Here is an 18,217-nt window from a genome sequence, read left to right as displayed (position 1 = left end):
CAAACATGCGGAGACTTCCGCACCTTTTTGCCGGCGCGATGCCCGTCTGATTGGCGCCGGCTTTGGCGCCAGTCGGCGGGCATCCCGCCGTTGGGGGAGAATTTTGCCCCTGATTTACATTTAGATTCAATCTAAAGTGCAATTACTTTTGTGATGGGATTCTTGATCTGACAATTAACAATTAGGAGAAGCAGATGCTCAGTGAGATTGCCTGTGCTTTTAAATTATGCTGGCTATTTGCTTTTTGTTTTACTGTCCACCGTGTGTGGATAACAAATTATGTTAACACCATATGGCCACTATAAGTGACAAGGACTCTATTCTGCATGCAGAGCAGTCATCAACCAAACAAACAAAATTATATAGTTAGGGGTCCCAGGTTGGGTTGTGACGGCCTGGGGGGTTGCGGGAGGGGGGATATCAGGGTCTCGGGTGAAAGGTGTCCCCCTCACCCCGCTCCCCGCTCGTATGAAAACCTGCTGGGTGGAGCATAACATTCTGGCTCTAGATTTAAATCTGACCCATATTGATGGGATGGTTTGAAGTCAACTCTGAGCATTAGCATTATCATGAAACTAATCTGAACTGTTGATCATTCTGGGCAAGGATGGTTGGTTTGGGGAATTGTAAAAAGTACCACAGCAGACTAGGAGGGGAGTGCTAGTCACATGGTGCAGATGGAAACCAGCAGTTGAGATAGAAGGAAGGGAACTTTGCTTTGTTTCTGTCTTATGAGTGACAGTGGATGAGCTATCATTGCTACCCTTCACCTTGAAGTGCGCAAAAAGCATTGGTGAATACCAGGGGATCAAAGGTCAATGATCTCAATCCAGGACATCATTGCAGGAGTTGTTCAAGGCAGCACCCTGAGCCCAACTATTTTCAGTTGCTTCACCAATGACCTTTCCTCCATCAGAAGATCAGAAGTATGTCCGTTCACTGAATAATGCACAGTGTTCAGCTCCATTTGCAATTTATTAGATAGTGAAGCAGTCCATGCCTGCATGCAGGAAGACCTGGACAATATTCAAGCTTGGGCTTATAAGTGGGAAGTAATATCTGTGTCATAAACATCAGGCAATAATCATCAGCAGATAGTATAAGCACCTTCCTTGACATTCAACAGCATTATCAAATCTCCCTATTATCATCATCATCCAGGGGAGCTAACCTTTGAAAAATAATAAAGTATTGCATTTATATAGCATCTTTCATGACCACAGGATGTCCGAACAGTTTTAAAGCCAATGAAGCACTTCTGTTGAAGGGTACAGACTGTTGTAATGTAGGAAATGCGACAGCCAAGATGGACACAGCAAGCTCCCATAAACAGCAGTATGATAGTGGCCAGATAATCTGCATTTGGAATGTTGTTTGAGGAATAAATAATTAGCCAAACAGTTGGGATAAATTCTATGCTCTTCTTCGTTTTCATTGACCAGAAATGGAACAGGACCAACATATCTGTCACAGCTACTAGAATTAGCATATTGGTATTACAATTCAGATGTGAATTACATCTATTTTTCTTAAATTTGGATAGACTAAGCTCTAGAAATATGCAAATATTTTCAAATTTTAAAAATGGTCATAAATGTTAAACTTTATAAATGAAACACAAAGTTTTTAGAAATAAAATCGAAGATAATAAATTATGGTTAGTATGATATTGATTTTTACTTCATGAGTCTGACTGAAAGCATAACTCGCAAATGCCATAGGCACTACTGAGCTTAGTTGATTTTTTCTCATGAGTGAAGTAAAGATCAATATCCTATTTGATCTCATTTATTGTTCGATGCATTGATTGACATTTCTTTCCCAACGGTGCAGTGTTGCATTTTCAATGCCTTCCATTTAAAAACCTCTTTGGTGGGATTTTCTTTGGGACTTCTATTGTTCTGCTGTCAAACCACAGCAGAAAGCCAAGGATCAGCAGGGAAAGAAGGGAAGAGCACGAGTTTGAACAAGAGATGGTGGAAGAAGACTACATCATAATGAGGTTACAATGGGAAAAAGGATTGAATGAAAAAACTAAATATGCGAAAACGTGGGACTTGAATAGGGTACAGTTTCCCTGTGAACTGGGTCTTGGGGTGAAAGATCATCTTTAGATGATGTAGAGTGATGCTTTGTGGCTTTAGATGTGGTAGACTAACTTTGTGGGGTTTGGAGGTGTACAGCGGCTTTGTGAAAATGGGCATGGGAGATTGGATCCCGAGACCATTTAAAAGTTTATTTAGTGTTCCCCTGCCTCATCTATTCTACAATTAATATGTCCTAGCCTCCTCACTTTAAAGTGCACTTGGGGATAGTTATATATATAAGCTGTTGTCCTCTTCCCTTTTATTGATGCTTTTTTTCAATTATAAATTCTAAATTTTACATCACATTTCAATATTTTTATGATGATTTTATTGTACACATTAGCATAAAAGTGAACACAAAAATCTCCTACCGGCATGTAGAACATAGAACATACAGTGCAGAAGGAGACCATTCGGCCCATTGAGTCTGCACCGACCCACTTAAGCCCTCACTTCCACCCTATCCCTTTAACCCAATAACCCCTCCTAACCTTTTTGGTCACTAAGGGCAATTTATCATGGCCAATCCACCTAACTTGCACATCTTTGGACTGTGGGAGGAAACCGGAGCACCCGGAGGAAACCCACACAGACACGGGGAGAATGTGCAGACTCCGCACAGACAGTGACCCAGCGGGGAATTGAACCTGGGACACTGGCGCTGTGAAGCCACAGTGCTATCCACTTGTGCGATCATGCTGCGGTAAATGGGTAATAGGAGGTGGGGTGGAACCTATTAGGGGCAAAGAGGATGATACAAATTTCAAGAAGCAGAGCAAGGCTGGAATAATTAATGAGCACTTTGTGTCGGTTTTACTCAGGATATTGGTATCAGCAGAAACAGAGATGATAATATCCGTCAATGGGATGAAAATTGATAGGCAGGATGTATTGGAAAGGCTGGCTATGTTTAGAGTGAATAAGTCACCTGGTCCAGGTGGCTTGCATCCCAGGTTGCTAAGGGAAATGTGGTTGGAGTTAATGAAGGGCTTGCTATCATCTTTCAAATTTACCTAGTTTTGGGGTGGTGCCAAAGGATTGGAAAGTGGCAAATCTGACAACCTTGCTCAAGAAATGATGGAAATTACAGACCAGTCAGTTTAACATCAGTGGTGGTAAAGGGTTATTGCTAGGATTACTGCTTTTCTGATATATATGAATGAGTTTCATATTGGAATAAAGAATAAAATTTCAAAATTTGATGATGATACCAAACTTGGGAGTTATGACAAACAGTGAAGATGATACCAACCATCTATATCAGGCCATAGATAGGTTAGGAGAATGGGCAGGTAAGTGGCAGGTGAAGTATGAGAAAATGCATTTTGGCAGAAGAGGCAACATAGACTAAATGGCATTGTTTTAAAGGGCTTATAGGGACAAAATGATCTTGGTCTTTGTGAACATAGATCTTTGAAGATAGCAGGATGTACTGAAAGAGAAGTTAGCAAAGTATATGGAATCTTCAGCATCATAAATAGAATGTACTGAGTACAAAACAGGGAAATTATGTTACTTCAGGAAGGATATGAGGGTGCAGAAGAGATTTACCATTGTGGTTCCAGGGATGTGGGATTTTACCTGCAGGGTTAAATTGGGGAAGCTAACGCTGTTCCTCTTGGAACAGTGGGGTTGAGATTTGATAGAGGTGTCCAAGATTATGACAGGTTTAAATAAAGTAGGCAAAGGAAAATTGTTCCCACTCTCTGATGGTACTAAGTATAGTGGTTTTAAGGCTTTGAGCAAGAAATCCGTAGCACTTAAAATGACTTGGAACTTGCTACCTACTAGGGTGGTGGAAGTGGAGACAATCAATGATTTCAAAAAAGGAAATTGGGTGGGCACTTGAGGGAAGTAAACTTGAAGGGTTACAGAGATACAGCGGGAGAAATAGGACTGACTACATTGCTCTACAGAGAGTTGGCATGGACTCAATGATGTTATGAATCTGTGATTATCACATTCCACAATGAATTATCTTTGACTTCAACTGCTGATGCATCAAAAAATGTCCAAAATTAAAATTAATTAGCAGACAATAAATTTTATATCGTCAGAGTTCATTTCCCCCTTTACAAACATGCAGATACACCGCTGCAAAAATTGCACTTTTGTGTATTCGAGTTTCTTCACTTGATGATAATGGACATAATTGTACATTAAGCCATCACAGGTTCAGGATCCACAGTACTCGCTTTGCAATTACTTGCTTTCATGTGCCATTGGATTTTAGTTATTACAGAAGAATAACTAATTGCCAATTTAGTCCCAAAACGCCATTAAATCCTGAAATCCAATGTAATAACATGAATTAACTTACTTAGTTGTCTTGAAGCAGTGGTTTAATCATCGGATCGTTTCAGTTACATGTCCGTTTGGAGTGATTACCTCTTTGGGCACAATGCAGGCTCTCCTGAAATTGTTCATCAGCTTCTGCATGTTTATAAGTTAAATGAAATTTGATAAAAAGGTGCAAGATTTGAGTAGCGTTTTATACATACCTGTTGCATCATAGTTTCCTTGTACTGCTTTTTTTGTGTCACTTTAATCGGAGGGAGTTTGGTAATGGCTGAAACCAGAAAGTTCATTAGGATATCTTCACAGTTTGTCATCTGGTCTATCATGTTGTGAAGACTGGCTGGCAAGTAATAGCTGTACAGGTAGTGATAATATCTGTAACAAAATAGAAATGTCATATAGACATCTATCACCCAATTAATATCTTCCAACTCAGAGTATAATTAAGACAGAACAATTGAATAGTGTAGGAGGATGTTTCCTCTGACTGATATTGGAATATTTTCATTAAACAGTGATCAAACACAGATGCTGCCTTTCAAAGTTGAAAATAAATTATCTTTGTTCATGTCGACAGGTTGAAACCTAAAGCAAAATGTTTTTGGATACAAATTGGTTTTATTCTATTTAGGAATGATTCCCATATTTGCCACTTACACCAACGGGCTGGACTTTCAAATGAGATCACAGGCAATTTTGTGCCACTTGTCTCAGTGCCAGTTTGTTGCTGTAATCGTGACCCACAGACATTTTCAATTTGGGTAGCTCGGGAACGGATCAGCTCTCTGCTGGCGATTTTGTTAATTAACAGGCCTATTAAGGCCGTGTTGCCATTATGATTAGCAATCCCAGTCAGCAATGTGGATAGCCAAGTCGGGCTCAGGGTGAAAGGGGCAAGGAGTGAATGAACCATAAAAGCCACCCAGCCACAGCTACTGGCTGTCCTGGTGTGGTGGTACCCTTTGGATCATGCAGGCTGCTGTGGCATTTTGAAAAATAAGAACAAACTTGCCGAGCCCTTTCTCTTCCAGTTTTCATGCTCAGGCAGACAGATCCCACCTTAGCTGTTCCAGATTGGATGGGGAACCTGCTCCCTGGCATTTAATTGCCTGGGGCATTGCAGATTGTGCTCTGCGCCATGCAGGGTCGGGACCCGGAACTAGGCACCACATTTGATCCCTGACCCGATTAAAAATCTAGCCCGATATATTTAGAAGAAAGTGACAACACAAATAAATGCTACGTTTTCAGCAGTCAGGACATCAGAGTATCCTCCTCTATATCTGAATCTTGCAACATGTAAGAGTGAAGCGGCAAATGATTTCCAGCAGCCACAGTTTTTCTTTAGTGTTTAATTCACTGCCATTTCTCTTCCAGGAACGCCCACCTTGAAGAAAGTATGCTCTTCCATCCGTTGGGATTTCTGTTTGTCACTTTTACAGATGTTTGCTCTATTTCATCTTTCGCTTCATCCACCACTTTAAATTTACCTTCTAAATTTCCAGTGTCAAGGACCGCAAGCTTCAGGTATTCTTGGACATGGACCTTGGACATGGATCCTTCTTGCAGTTCTCATTTGCTAATCCCATCCACCCTTCCAATCTTACCCTTTGCCATCTTTTCACTATCCTCAGCTTCCGCTCTTCTGTACTAGAGCTTCCGATACGTCTTCCTTTATTCTCAACGACGTAATCCACACAACTGTGGTTGAAAAACTCCTTGATCCATTTCTATTTCCAGCACTTTCACTCTCATCTATTCCCTCACTCCCAGAACGATCAGAGGGCTCCCCCTTCTCACATTTTACCTCAACCTCCATATTGAACAGATCATCCTCTTCCATTTCAAGCACAGCAGTGACACCAATATCAAACACATCAACCACTCTCCCCTCCCCTTTTAGCATGCCAAAGATCTCTGCAACGCCATGGTCTGCTCTTCAAACACCCTCAACATTCCCTCCCCTTCCCATACAACTGCAGGAGAGGCAATATCTGCCTTTTTACCGCCTCCCTTCACACTGTCTAGAGTCCTAAACTTGTGACATACTTGTACTTCTTTAAATTTCTATTCACTGGTCTTGATAGTCTCCTCTGTGTTGAGAGAATCAGATTTAGATTGTGTGACTGCTTTGCAAGGGCACCACCTCCTTTCAGTCCGCAAACATGACCTTGCACTCCATGGCCGGGATTCTCCCCTACCTGGCGGGGCGGGGGTCCTGGCGGGTTGGAGTGGCGTGAACCATTCCGGCGTCTGGCCGCCCCAAAGGTGTGGATTTAGCCGCACCTTTAGGGGCCAAGCCTTCACCTTGAGGGGCTAGGTCTGCTCCGGAGTGGTTGGCACGCTGCCGGACGGCGGGAAAGGCCTTTGGCGCCACACCAGTCGGGGCTGAAGGGACTCCGCCGGTCGACGGAGGTCCGCCCATGCGCGGGAGCATCAGCGGCTGCTGACGTCATCCCATGCATGCGCAGGGGAGGGTCACTTCCGCATCGGCCATCGCGGAGGCTGTGGCCGAGGTGGAAGGAAAAGAGTGCCCCCACGGCACAGGCCCGCCTGCGGATCGGTGGGCCCCGATTGTGGGCCATGCCACCGTGGGGGCACCCCCCGGGGCCAGATCGCCCCGCGTCTCCCCCAGGATCCCAGAGCCCGCCCGCGCCGCCTAGCCCCGCCAGTAAGAGAGGTGATTTGATTCTCGCCGGCGGGACAGGCATTTCAGCAGAGGGGCTTCGGCCCATCGCGGGCCGGAGAATCGCCGGGGGGGATTCACGCCAGCCCCCAGCGATTCTCCGACCCGGCAGGGGGTCGGAGAATCCCGCCCCATCTTAGACATTTACTTCTGCTCTTTCCTTCCTTTCCCAAATTCCCTGCCTCTGTACTTCCCTAAATCCTATTGCACCTCTAACCTTTCTCGTCCTGAGGTCATGCAAACTGAAACACTAATATTTTTCTTTCTCCACAGATGCTGCCTGACCTGATGAGTATTTCCAGCATTTTCTCTTTTCATTTCAGATTTCCAACATCCAAAGTAATTTGCTTTTTAACCTTTATCGTTACACCCAGCATTCAGCAATACTACTCTGAAACTGTATACTGAATGCATGAGAGTGAAATGGCTCATTCTCTCACACTTCTACTTTATGTACAGTATTGTTCATCTTATGGTCAGTATTTTCCACAGCAAAGTGAGTGGAATTTGGGATCTGGGATCATGGATTAAAAAAGTGTCTCATCACTCAGATTAGGTTTGGTCTATGACACAACCTTTAGTGATGCAGCATTGCTTGCTTTCTATATTAATTAATAATCAGCCAATAATGTGCATATCACATTATTCTCTAACTTACACTTTTCCAATTTGTACAGTATCCTATTCTCTAATAACTTCTCCGACTCTTTCTTGACAAGAATCCAAATGTTACTGTGTTTAACCACAACAAATTGTAACATAATGATGTACCACCAATTTGAATATAAGTCTTCGAAGCGAATATAATTGAGATCTGGCAAGTCTTTCACTGATCAGGGCTGATGATGCAGGAACTCTCAATTTGGCCCAATGCAGTTATCAGAAAATTATTTGACCTTTTCACTCGTACTTTTCTTATTCTGCTGAAAATAATGTTGAGCTACTTTGGCTTATATGCAGAATTTCACCCAGCTGTGAAATTGTGTGGCTGAGACCAAGTGAATCAGAAATATATATGTAAATGAATACAGTCGAATGATTTAACAATAACATTCAAATTGTACATTTGTGTTAGTAAAATGCTCAAACAATTATAGAGATAGGGAATTATTTGGGGTTTCAAGTATCATGAAATGGCAAACACCCCGATACCTTCCCAGCCAATATATTACATTTCTTATACTATGGATACTTTTATTATGGAAATATTTGGAAACTAACAACTTGGTTCAGTTGGGAGCACTGTCCCCACTAAGCAAGGTGGCTGTTAGTTCAGTACCAAAACAATACTACATTGTCAGAGGTGACATGCTCTGGATGAGATGTTAAACTGAGATTTCAGCTATCCATTCAGCTGGACACGGGATCCCACAGCACTATTTGAAGAATAGAGGGAACATCTCCCTGTCTTGGTTAAAATTCCTCCCTCAAAGCACCACAAAATGTATTGGCTCGTTATTTATTTCAGCTTTCAAGCATCCACAATATTTTGTTTTTGTGCTGATCGGTTATTTACTTCTTTACTGTTTGTGGGAACTAATGGGGTGGGTTTTAACGACCCCATTTTTTGGGCCGTGAATAGCGGGGTGGGATGCTCACCAAATGCCATCAGATTGAGGTCTGCACCATTTCAATGACCGGGCACAAATGAGGTCAGGGTTTCCAGTTGGCCAGTGCCCATATTAATGGATACACATAGATTTCAGGCCTTGCCGTGCTCGACTTGGGAAGCCATGCTGGAAATCGGGCCTGGGGGTGCCCTGCCCTTATGATGTGGGGTGTAGGGAAGCTCATGAACCTCTTATTGGTGAGTTGGGGGGGTCTGGAGGCCGTGATGAGCGGGTGCAGAGATCGAGGCGCCATTTAAAAATGGCACCCCGATCTCTTCCTGCATTGGCGAGCGGAGATCTTTACTGCAGGAAACGGGACTAAAGTTCGGCCTTGGCGGGGCGTCCCTCGCCGAGGCCCGGAAATGAAGCAGAGTCCCGTTTAATAGCGGGTTGTTCTCATCACTGCCAGCGCCAGGAGATGCCCGGCTAAATGCGCTCGACACAGAACTCTGTTTCATTTCCTTCAAATTGCGTCCTTCATAAATAGCTTTTCCATCGTTGATTATTTTATAATTATCTACACTAAAATCTAGCTGCGTAAGCATTTTAATCAATCTATAGCCCTTGGAATGTTATTGCTCTCTTAACATTTGTCACCTGACCACACATCTTTTTTATTTCAGCGGTCAAGAATTTGGTTCACATTTGATTTCAGCAGTAGCAATAGGGCTATCAACTCTAGCTGGATGCATACCTGGAGGATTTATCACAGACTTCCTACCACCTCCCTCCTTAGTTAAATAGTATTTGTTCCCAGTTCCAACAATTCTGCAACTAAATTTTGTTTAATGTTCCTACAGATTTTCTGCAGGGTTTCTTCAATTCCCTGAAATTCCAGGGCCATTTTCTAGGATTTCTAATGACTGTGATGCTAAAATGAAGAAAAGGCAAGAAAATCAAGTAAACATGGTCCTTTTGTGCAATCAGGACATGATTGGGGGCTCCAGACGCATCCCAGGAGGTAGTATGCTAGTGACAAAGAGGACTAAACTCAGCTGGTGGGGTGACAGGTATAGGATCCACTGGGAGACTGGGAGGGATTTGGTGTGCAGGGCTCGGGTAAGTGTTAGCTGCAGTGATCCGTAGTTCCATTCTGGTGTTAGAAGCAATCCTGCTCCTCCTGGCAATATGGTCAAGATTGTCAAGATTTCAGTACTGACTTTCATTGTGGTAACCTGCAATAGTTCTTTTATGGACCACTGCTGTGTTAGGCTCGAGAAAACTGAACTCAGAATGCACTGGGGTCAGTTGGATCGCAATTATAGAAAAGGGCTTGAAACCTGGGTTTCCAGAGGAAATAAGCTCATTCTTACTTTGGAGTCAAGTCTAGAGCATGCTAATGAATTTGACAAGTTGCATTCTCCTGGCGAGGAATGAGCCCACACGGGCGGGATTCTCCCATTTGGTGGCAGAGTGTCCACGCCTTCGGAAATGCCGTGGCGTTTCACGACGGCGTGATCAGGCCACTGGGAGTACCGATTCTGGCCCCTACAGGGGGCCAGCACGGCGCTGGAGAGGTTCACGCTGCTCCAGCCTCCCTTCCCGGCACGAACTGTGCGCCACGGGATCCGCGCATGCACAGTGGCGCCGGCGCCAACCCGCGCATGCGCGGTGGCCTCCCTCAACGCCCCGGCCCCGACGCAACATGACACGGGAGTTCAGGGGCCGGCACGGAAGGAAATAGGCCCGGGAGCGAGAGGCCGGCCTGCCGATCGGTGGGCCCCGATCACAAGCCAGGCCCCAACAGAGGCCCCCCCAAACCCTCCCACAGGCCGAAGCCCCCCTCCCCCCCCCCCCCCACAGGCCGCCCCCCGACCCTGCGTGCAGAGTTCCCGCCGGCTGTAACCAGGTGTGCACGGAGCCGGCGGGACTCTGCCTTTTTAGAGCGGCCGCTTGGCCCATCAGGCCGGAGAATTGGTGGCCCGGCCGCATACAGTGGCCCCCGACCGGTGCCGCGCCAATCACGGAGAATCGCGTGCCGGCGTCGGGGCGGCGAGGCCCGATTGCGGGGATTCTCCAGCCCAGCCCTGGGCTTGGAGAATTCCGCCCATATGCAAGATGCACGCTCCAGGTTTGGCGTGCCGTCGGTCGTGGGCCACTGTACGTGACCGGGCCACCGATTCTCCAGCCCGGATGGGCCAAGTGGTCGCTCTAAAAAGGCAGATCCCGCCGGCGGCGTCCACACGACGCCTGGTCGCAGCCGGCTGGAACTCTGCGTGCAGGGTCGGGGGCGGTCTGTTTGGAGGGGGAGGGGGGGGGTGGAGAAGGGGGGCTCCGACCCCAGGGGGGGCCTCTGATGGGGCCTGGCCCGGGATCGGGGCCCACCAATCGGCAGGCCAACCTCTCGCTCCCCGGGCCTATTTTCTTCTGCGCCGGCCCCTGAACTCCCGCGTCATGTTGCGTCGGGGCTGGCGCGTTGAGGGAGGCCACCGCGCATGCGCGGGTTGGTGCCGGCGCCACTGCGCATGCGCGGATCCCGTCGCACACAGTTCGCGCCGGGATGGGAGGCTGGAGCGGCGTGAACCGCTCCAGCGCCGCGCTAACCCAACAATCCGTACTCCCAGCGGCCTGTTCATGCTGTCGTGAAATGCGATGGCGTTTCCAACAGCGTGGACACTGCCGCCAAATGGGAGAATCCTGACCCATATTGAATTCATTCCAAATAATGGGCACTGCATTTTCCAATTTCTAGGTCTTTTTCAACTCTCACCAACGTTCGCAAAACACTAATCACAGAAGAGATGCCAGAGGCTAAAATGCTGCCTTGTGTTTCTTAACAGAAACATGCAGCTTACATTACTGGAGCTCAGAATTATCTAAATGTAGCATTGCGTTTTAAGTTCAGCTGAACAATTCAGACTTTGTCATGCAGAGAAATGATTACAATGTATGCTTAATGAAAAATCAATAGTGGTGACATTTTAATACTGACACTTCCCTCGAGCCCTTTGATGATATGATACCTCTCAGTACCTGGATGTTCTCATGTTTGTTCAGTTTTCTGTATCATAACCACATTTTCTTCAAGTACAACAGCGCCAATTAGCTAACATCATCCAAAATTGAAAGCACATGCCACTGTATGAATGGTCTCTCGCATAGCCATTTTGGAAAATTATGTTTTCATCAGATCTTTTGAGTCAATTATCAGGGGCTTCTTTTGCTGTCACTAAAGATGTAATAAAGCTTAAATGTTTTGTCACAAATCTGCAAAGAAAAAACTGTTGCGTTATTATAACTCTTCCAAATTAAAACATTAAATCAGCTCCCCTTTGATTTGTGGTTTCTTTGAAGAAAAGCATCAGTCAGCCTTTAGTTGTGTTAAGGACACGGGTAGAACTTCTCTTATGAACCAGTGAAAAATATATAATTAAATCCATAAATAAATCACTATTCCCTCTGGTGCACATTTAAAATTGGCGATGTTTATTTTACGTTCAGCGGCATTGAGCTGCTTCCTTCCTGTTTAAAGTTTTATTTTACTGTAATTGGAATTCAACATGAAAACAATAACTCTCCAGCTTCCAAAAATTTAAATAACTGAGCGCTGGTTGAAACATTTTGTGATGGTGGAAAACAGGCAAGCAGTAGCTCAGCTGGTTGGTACCTGTCCTGCACGATTCACCTTTCAAACTGTAAAACAAAGATGTGTAACCAGCAGCCAATCCACTACCATTTGCTTTCTGCTGAAGGTTACAATGGCAGCGGAAGGCAGCAGGAGGGAAGTCTAACGTGGCCCCATCACCACCTGATATTACCATAGGTGGATAGGACAGAGGTTTGGGTGCCTGCAGACCAAGACAGGCGGACAACTAAGGTAATGAGTTGATCCATTTTATTGACATGTGAATAGACCTTTGCTGCGTTGGCCATGATAAATGGCTCCATAGTGTCCAAAAGGTTTGTGGTCACTGGGATAGGGTGGGGGCGTGTGCTAGGTAGGGCTTTCTTTCCAAGGGCCGGTGCAGACTCGATGGGCTGAATATGCTCTTGCTGCACTGGAGGGATTCTATGGGAAGCACAAACACCGGATGTGGTGAGGGTGTGAGGTGTTAGCCAGTGATTTGTTGGGGGGGGGGGGGGGGGGGGGGAGTTGGGAATTTGAGGCAGAACTGATGCCAGGAGAGAGGTGGTAACTTACCCTTGCAGCTCTGGAGGTCATTGTTCTTTTTCTGACATTGGCGCTGGTCCTCCTGGTCACACTATTCGCACTGACAGCAGCTGCCACAACTTCCCAGGCAGTATCGGTGGCCTTCCAAACCCATCCCGGAGGAGCCGGGTCGGAGAATCGCCGGGGGGCCACGTGAATCACGCCACACCGCTCCAACGCGATCCTCCGCAGAGCGGAGAATCGCTGGCATTGGCGCCGGCGTGGTAGGCGCGGTGACGGCTGCGCTATGCGCCCCCCCCCCCGCGATTCTCCGGTCGGGATGGGCCGAACGGCCATTAGAAAAAACCGGAGTCCCGTCGGCGCCGTTCTTTCTTTAAAAAAATGTTTTTTATTGGATTTTTGCACAGAGTATATTATTACAGGATATGATATATCTATATATATGTAAGTAGCCATCCGTTCGTGCTGGCGAGGCACTTCCGGAGGGCAATCCTCGAGTGGGTCTGGTGCCGGTGTTGCCCCTCGCTTCTCCCGGTCGGATTTCGCCGCCGTTGTCTTCTTGTGCACTTCAGCCGGCCCTCCCGTCCTCCGCCGGTATTCTCCTTTTTCTCTGTTCCTGTGGATATCAGGTTGGTTAACGTTTCTGTGCCTCCCACCCCCCCCTCCCTCCCACCTACCTCCCTGGCTCTCCTCTATTGTTCCCTATCTCTTCCCTCGTCCCCCACAACCCCTGCGGTTCCCTTTCATTTCCTCCTAACCCCCCCCATGGTTCGCCTTTCCTTCCTCTTAGAATGAGTTGTCCCCCCCCCTCTCCCCCAGTCTATCTCTCCCTCTCAAGCTTTGGCTGCTTTCCCCTGGTCCCTGGCTACCTGGCTATTCTTCTGCTTGTTTGTTGGCCACAAACAAGTCCCGGAACAATTGGGTGAATGGCTCCCACATTCTGTGGAAGCCGTCGTCTGACCCTCGGATGGCGAATTTGATTTTCTCCATTTGGAGAAATTCCGAGAGGTCGGACAGCCAGTCTGCAGCTTTGGGTGGTGATGCTGACCGCCAGCCGAACAGGATTCTGCGGCGGGCGATCAGGGAGGCAAAGGCAAGGGTGTCCGCCCTCCTCCCCAGGAATAGATCTGGCTGGTCTGAAACCCCGAAAACCGCCACTTTCAGGCATGGCTCCACCCTCACCCACACCACTTTGGACATTGCCTCGAAGAAGGCAAACCAGTATCCAGCAAGTTTGGGGCAAGACCAGAACATGTGGGCGTGGTTGGCCGTGCCTCCTTGGCACCGTTCACATCTGTCCTCCACCTCCGGGAAGAACCTACTCGTACGGGTTCTTGTTAAGTGGGCTCTATTTGAATATCACAGCTATACTGCGAGAATATCACAGCTATACTGCGAGAGGACACCTCAGAGGGCAGTGAGGCTATATGGGTAGAGATCAGGAATAAGAAGGGTGCAGTCACAATGTTGGGGGTATACTACAGGCCTCCCAACAGCCAGCGGGAGATAGAGGAGCAGATAGGTAGACAGATTTTGGAAAAGAGTAAAAACAACAGGGTTGTGGTGATGGGAGACTTCAACTTCCCCAATATTGACTGGGACTCACTTAGTGCCAGGGGCTTAGACGGGGCGGAGTTTGTAAGGAGCATCCAGGAGGGCTTCTTAAAACAATATGTAGACAGTCCAACTAGGGAAGGGGCGGTACTGGACCTGGTATTGGGGAATGAGCCCGGCCAGGTGGTAGATGTTTCAGTAGGGGAGCATTTCGGTAACAGTGACCACAATTCAGTAAGTTTTAAAGTACTGGTGGACAAGGATAAGAGTGGTCCGAGGATGAATGTGCTAAATTGGGGGAAGGCTAATTATGACAATATTAGGTGGGAACTGAAGAACATAGATTGGGGGCGGATGTTTGAGGGCAAATCAACATCTGACATGTGGGAGGCTTTCAAGTGTCAGTTGAAGGGAATACAGGACAGGCATGTTCCTGTGAGGAAGAAAGATAAATACGGCAATTTTCGGGAACCTTGGATGACGAGTGATATTGTAGGCCTCGTCAAAAAGAAAAAGGAGGCATTTGTCAGGGCTAAAAGGCTGGGAACAGACGAAGCCTGTGTGGCATATAAGGAAAGTAGGAAGGAACTTAAGCAAGGAGTCAGGAGGGCTAGAAGGGGTCATGAAAAGTCATTGGCAAATAGGGTTAAGGAAAATCCCAAGGCTTTTTACACGTACATAAAAAGCAAGAGGGTAGCCAGGGAAAGGGTTGGCCCACTGAAGGATAGGCAAGGGAATCTATGTGTGGAGCCAGAGGAAATGGGCGAGGTACTAAATGAATACTTTGCATCAGTATTCACCAAAGAGAAGGAATTGGTAGATGTTGAGTCTGGAGAAGGGGGTGTAGATAGCCTGGGTCACATTGTGATCCAAAAAGACGAGGTGTTGGGTGTCTTAAAAAATATTAAGGTAGATAAGTCCCCAGGGCCTGATGGGATCTACCCCAGAATACTGAAGGAGGCTGGAGAGGAAATTGCTGAGGCCTTGACAGAAATCTTTGGATCCTCGCTGTCTTCAGGGGATGTCCCGGAGGACTGGAGAATAGCCAATGTTGTTCCTCTGTTTAAGAAGGGTAGCAAGGATAATCCCGGGAACTACAGGCCGGTGAGCCTTACTTCAGTGGTAGGGAAATTACTGGAGAGAATTCTTCGAGACAGGATCTACTCCCATTTGGAAGCAAATGGACGTATTAGTGAGAGGCAGCACGGTTTTGTGAAGGGGAGGTCGTGTCTCACTAACTTGATAGAGTTTTTCGAGGAGGTCACTAAGATGATTGATGCAGGTAGGGCAGTGGATGTTGTCTACATGGACTTCAGTAAGGCCTTTGACAAGGTCCCTCATGGTAGACTAGTACAAAAGGTGAAGTCACACGGGATCAGGGGTGAGCTGGCAAGGTGGATTCAGAACTGGCTAGGCCATAGAAGGCAGAGGGTAGCAATGGAGGGATGCTTTTCTAATTGGAGGGCTGTGACCAGTGGTGTTCCACAGGGATCAGTGCTGGGACCTTTGCTGTTTGTAGTATATATAAATGATTTGGAGGAAAATGTAACTGGTCTGATTAGTAAGTTTGCAGACGACACAAAGGTTGGTGGAATTGCGGATAGCGATGAGGACTGTCTGAGGATACAGCAGGATTTAGATTGTCTGGAGACTTGGGCGGAGAGATGGCAGATGGAGTTTAATCCGGACAAATGTGAGGTAATGCATTTTGGAAGGGCTAATGCAGGTAGGGAATATACAGTAAATGGTAGAACCCTCAAGAGTATTGAAAGTCAAAGAGATCTAGGAGTACAGGTCCACAGGTCATTGAAAGGGGCAACACAGGTGGAGAAGGTAGTCAAGAAGGCATACGGCATGCTTGCCTTCATTGGACGGGGCATTGAGTATAAGAATTGGCAAGTCATGTTGCAGCTGTATAGAACCTTAGTTAGGCCACACTTGGAGTATAGTGTTCAATTCTGGTCGCCACACTACCAGAAGGATGTGGAGGCTTTAGAGAGGGTGCAGAAGAGATTTACCAGAATGTTGCCTGGTATGGAGGGCATAAGCTATGAGGAGCGATTGAATAAACTCGGTTTGTTCTCTCTGGAACGAAGGAGGTTGAGGGGCGACCTGATAGAGGTCTACAAAATTATGAGGGGCATAGACAGAGTGGATAGTCAGAGGCTTTTCCCCAGGGTAGAGGGGTCAATTACTAGGGGGCATAGGTTTAAGGTGAGAGGGGCAAGGTTTAGAGTAGATGTACGAGGCAAGTTTTTTACGCAGAGGGTAGTGGGTGCCTGGAACTCGCTACCGGAGGAGGTAGTGGAAGCAGGGACGATAGGGACATTTAAGGGGCATCTTGACAAATATATGAATAGGATGGGAATAGAAGGATACGGACCCAGGAAGTGTAGAAGATTGTAGTTTAGTCGGGCAGTATGGTCGGCGCGGGCTTGGAGGGCCGAAGGGCCTGTTCCTGTGCTGTACATTTCTTTGTTCTTTGTTCTTTGTTCTATGGCCGCTGCTATTCTAACCAGCTCTGAGCCGGCGGGATCTCGGCGTTGAAGGGTTGGGTGGCAGCCTGTGGGGGAGGGAGGGGGGTCCGACCCCGGGGGGGCTCCGATGTGGCTTGGCCCGCGATCGGGACCCACCAATTGGTGGGCCAGCCTCTCTGTCCCCCGGCCTCCTTTCTTCCGCGCCGGCGCCTGTACTCCTGCGCCATGTTGGGTCGGGGCCGGCGCAGACAGGGGAGACACTGCGCATGTGCGGAAATCGCGCCGGTGGGACTGCGCGTGCGCTGGTTTGCGCTGGACCCACTGCGCATGCGCGCATCCACCGCCACCCATTCCACGGCCAGATCAGCAGCTGGAGCGCCATGAACTGCTCCAGCTGGCCCTCTGGAGGGGCCAGAATACATGATCCTGGGGCCGTGTTGACACCGTCGAGAAACGCGATGGCGTTTCCGACGGCGTCAACACTTAGCCTCAGGATCATAGAATCCCGCCCCGGATCTCCCGTCTCGCATCCACTGCATCCAGAAGCCTGGCCAGGTTAGCATACCCAAAGCTAGGAGCAGGTCTGCGTGCTGCCAGGCTTCTATGTTGACTGGGAGTGAGTGGTAAGGGAGCACTTAAAAACAGCTCCTCTTGTTAGCAGCGAGACTCTGGGTCACTAGTCCATTAAATCAGATGGCGGGACAGACAGTAATGGTGAGAAGCTTGGGGACTCATTTCTGACACTAATTGCTGTTAAATACTGGTTGCTGCTACACCTGTGTCTTTGTGTATTGGAGGTAACCTGGTTCTACACCCATGCTAGGGATAAGTTTTAAAAGGAGTAGCTGGCAGTTGCAGACTATGAGGCTGTAATGGATCCCTATTGCTGGCAAGTCTGTAGCCGGGCTGGGTGTGGCCTCCATTCATTCCAACCACCCTGGCAGAGAATCTCTTGTATGGCAGACAAGATTAAAAACTGCTTACATTATGTTGGTGCACAACTTCACTGAACTGGCAGAGGTGCCGACATGATGGAGGAGAAGTGATTTTTCTAGATTTTGCAAAACATGCTAGAGCAGGTAAAATTGCATATGAGATGAAATACAAAATTGCTGAACTTCTGGTAACCCTGACTTCAGTGGGATCACAATCATTGGCCTTCTAGATTCCAGCAAAAAGGCTACACGGGTGAGAAAGTGACTGGAATTTCAAATTTGTCTTAAAGACTTTGAAGATTTTGCCTTTCCCAGCCACATTCCTGCTAGCAGCAGCAGATGGAAATCTGGCACATTCTTCTTCTGGATTATAACATGAAAGAACTGCAGACAAACCACCTTCAAACATTTTTCAATGTTTGTAAAGTTTTTTAGCCTCTTTATTGGTTCCAAAAATCT

At 47.1% G+C, this 18,217-nt stretch overlaps 1 protein-coding gene across 1 annotated transcript in view; it reads right to left on the bottom strand.

The window, feature by feature from the left end:
• Window positions 1–18,217, bottom strand: part of LOC140410640 (exostosin-1-like) — a 968,627-nt gene that overhangs the window by 42,275 nt on the left and 908,135 nt on the right. The window contains exon 11 of the mRNA XM_072499003.1: window positions 4,589–4,760. Within this exon, the coding sequence (XP_072355104.1) occupies window positions 4,589–4,760 (172 nt within the window). The remainder of the gene's footprint in view (window positions 1–4,588; window positions 4,761–18,217) is intronic.

Source organism: Scyliorhinus torazame, chromosome 4 (genome assembly GCF_047496885.1).
Source record: "Scyliorhinus torazame isolate Kashiwa2021f chromosome 4, sScyTor2.1, whole genome shotgun sequence".
Taxonomy (NCBI): Eukaryota; Metazoa; Chordata; class Chondrichthyes; order Carcharhiniformes; family Scyliorhinidae; genus Scyliorhinus; species Scyliorhinus torazame.
Note: the sequence above shows the minus strand (reverse complement) of the source record. Positions and strands in the feature narration are given on the sequence as shown.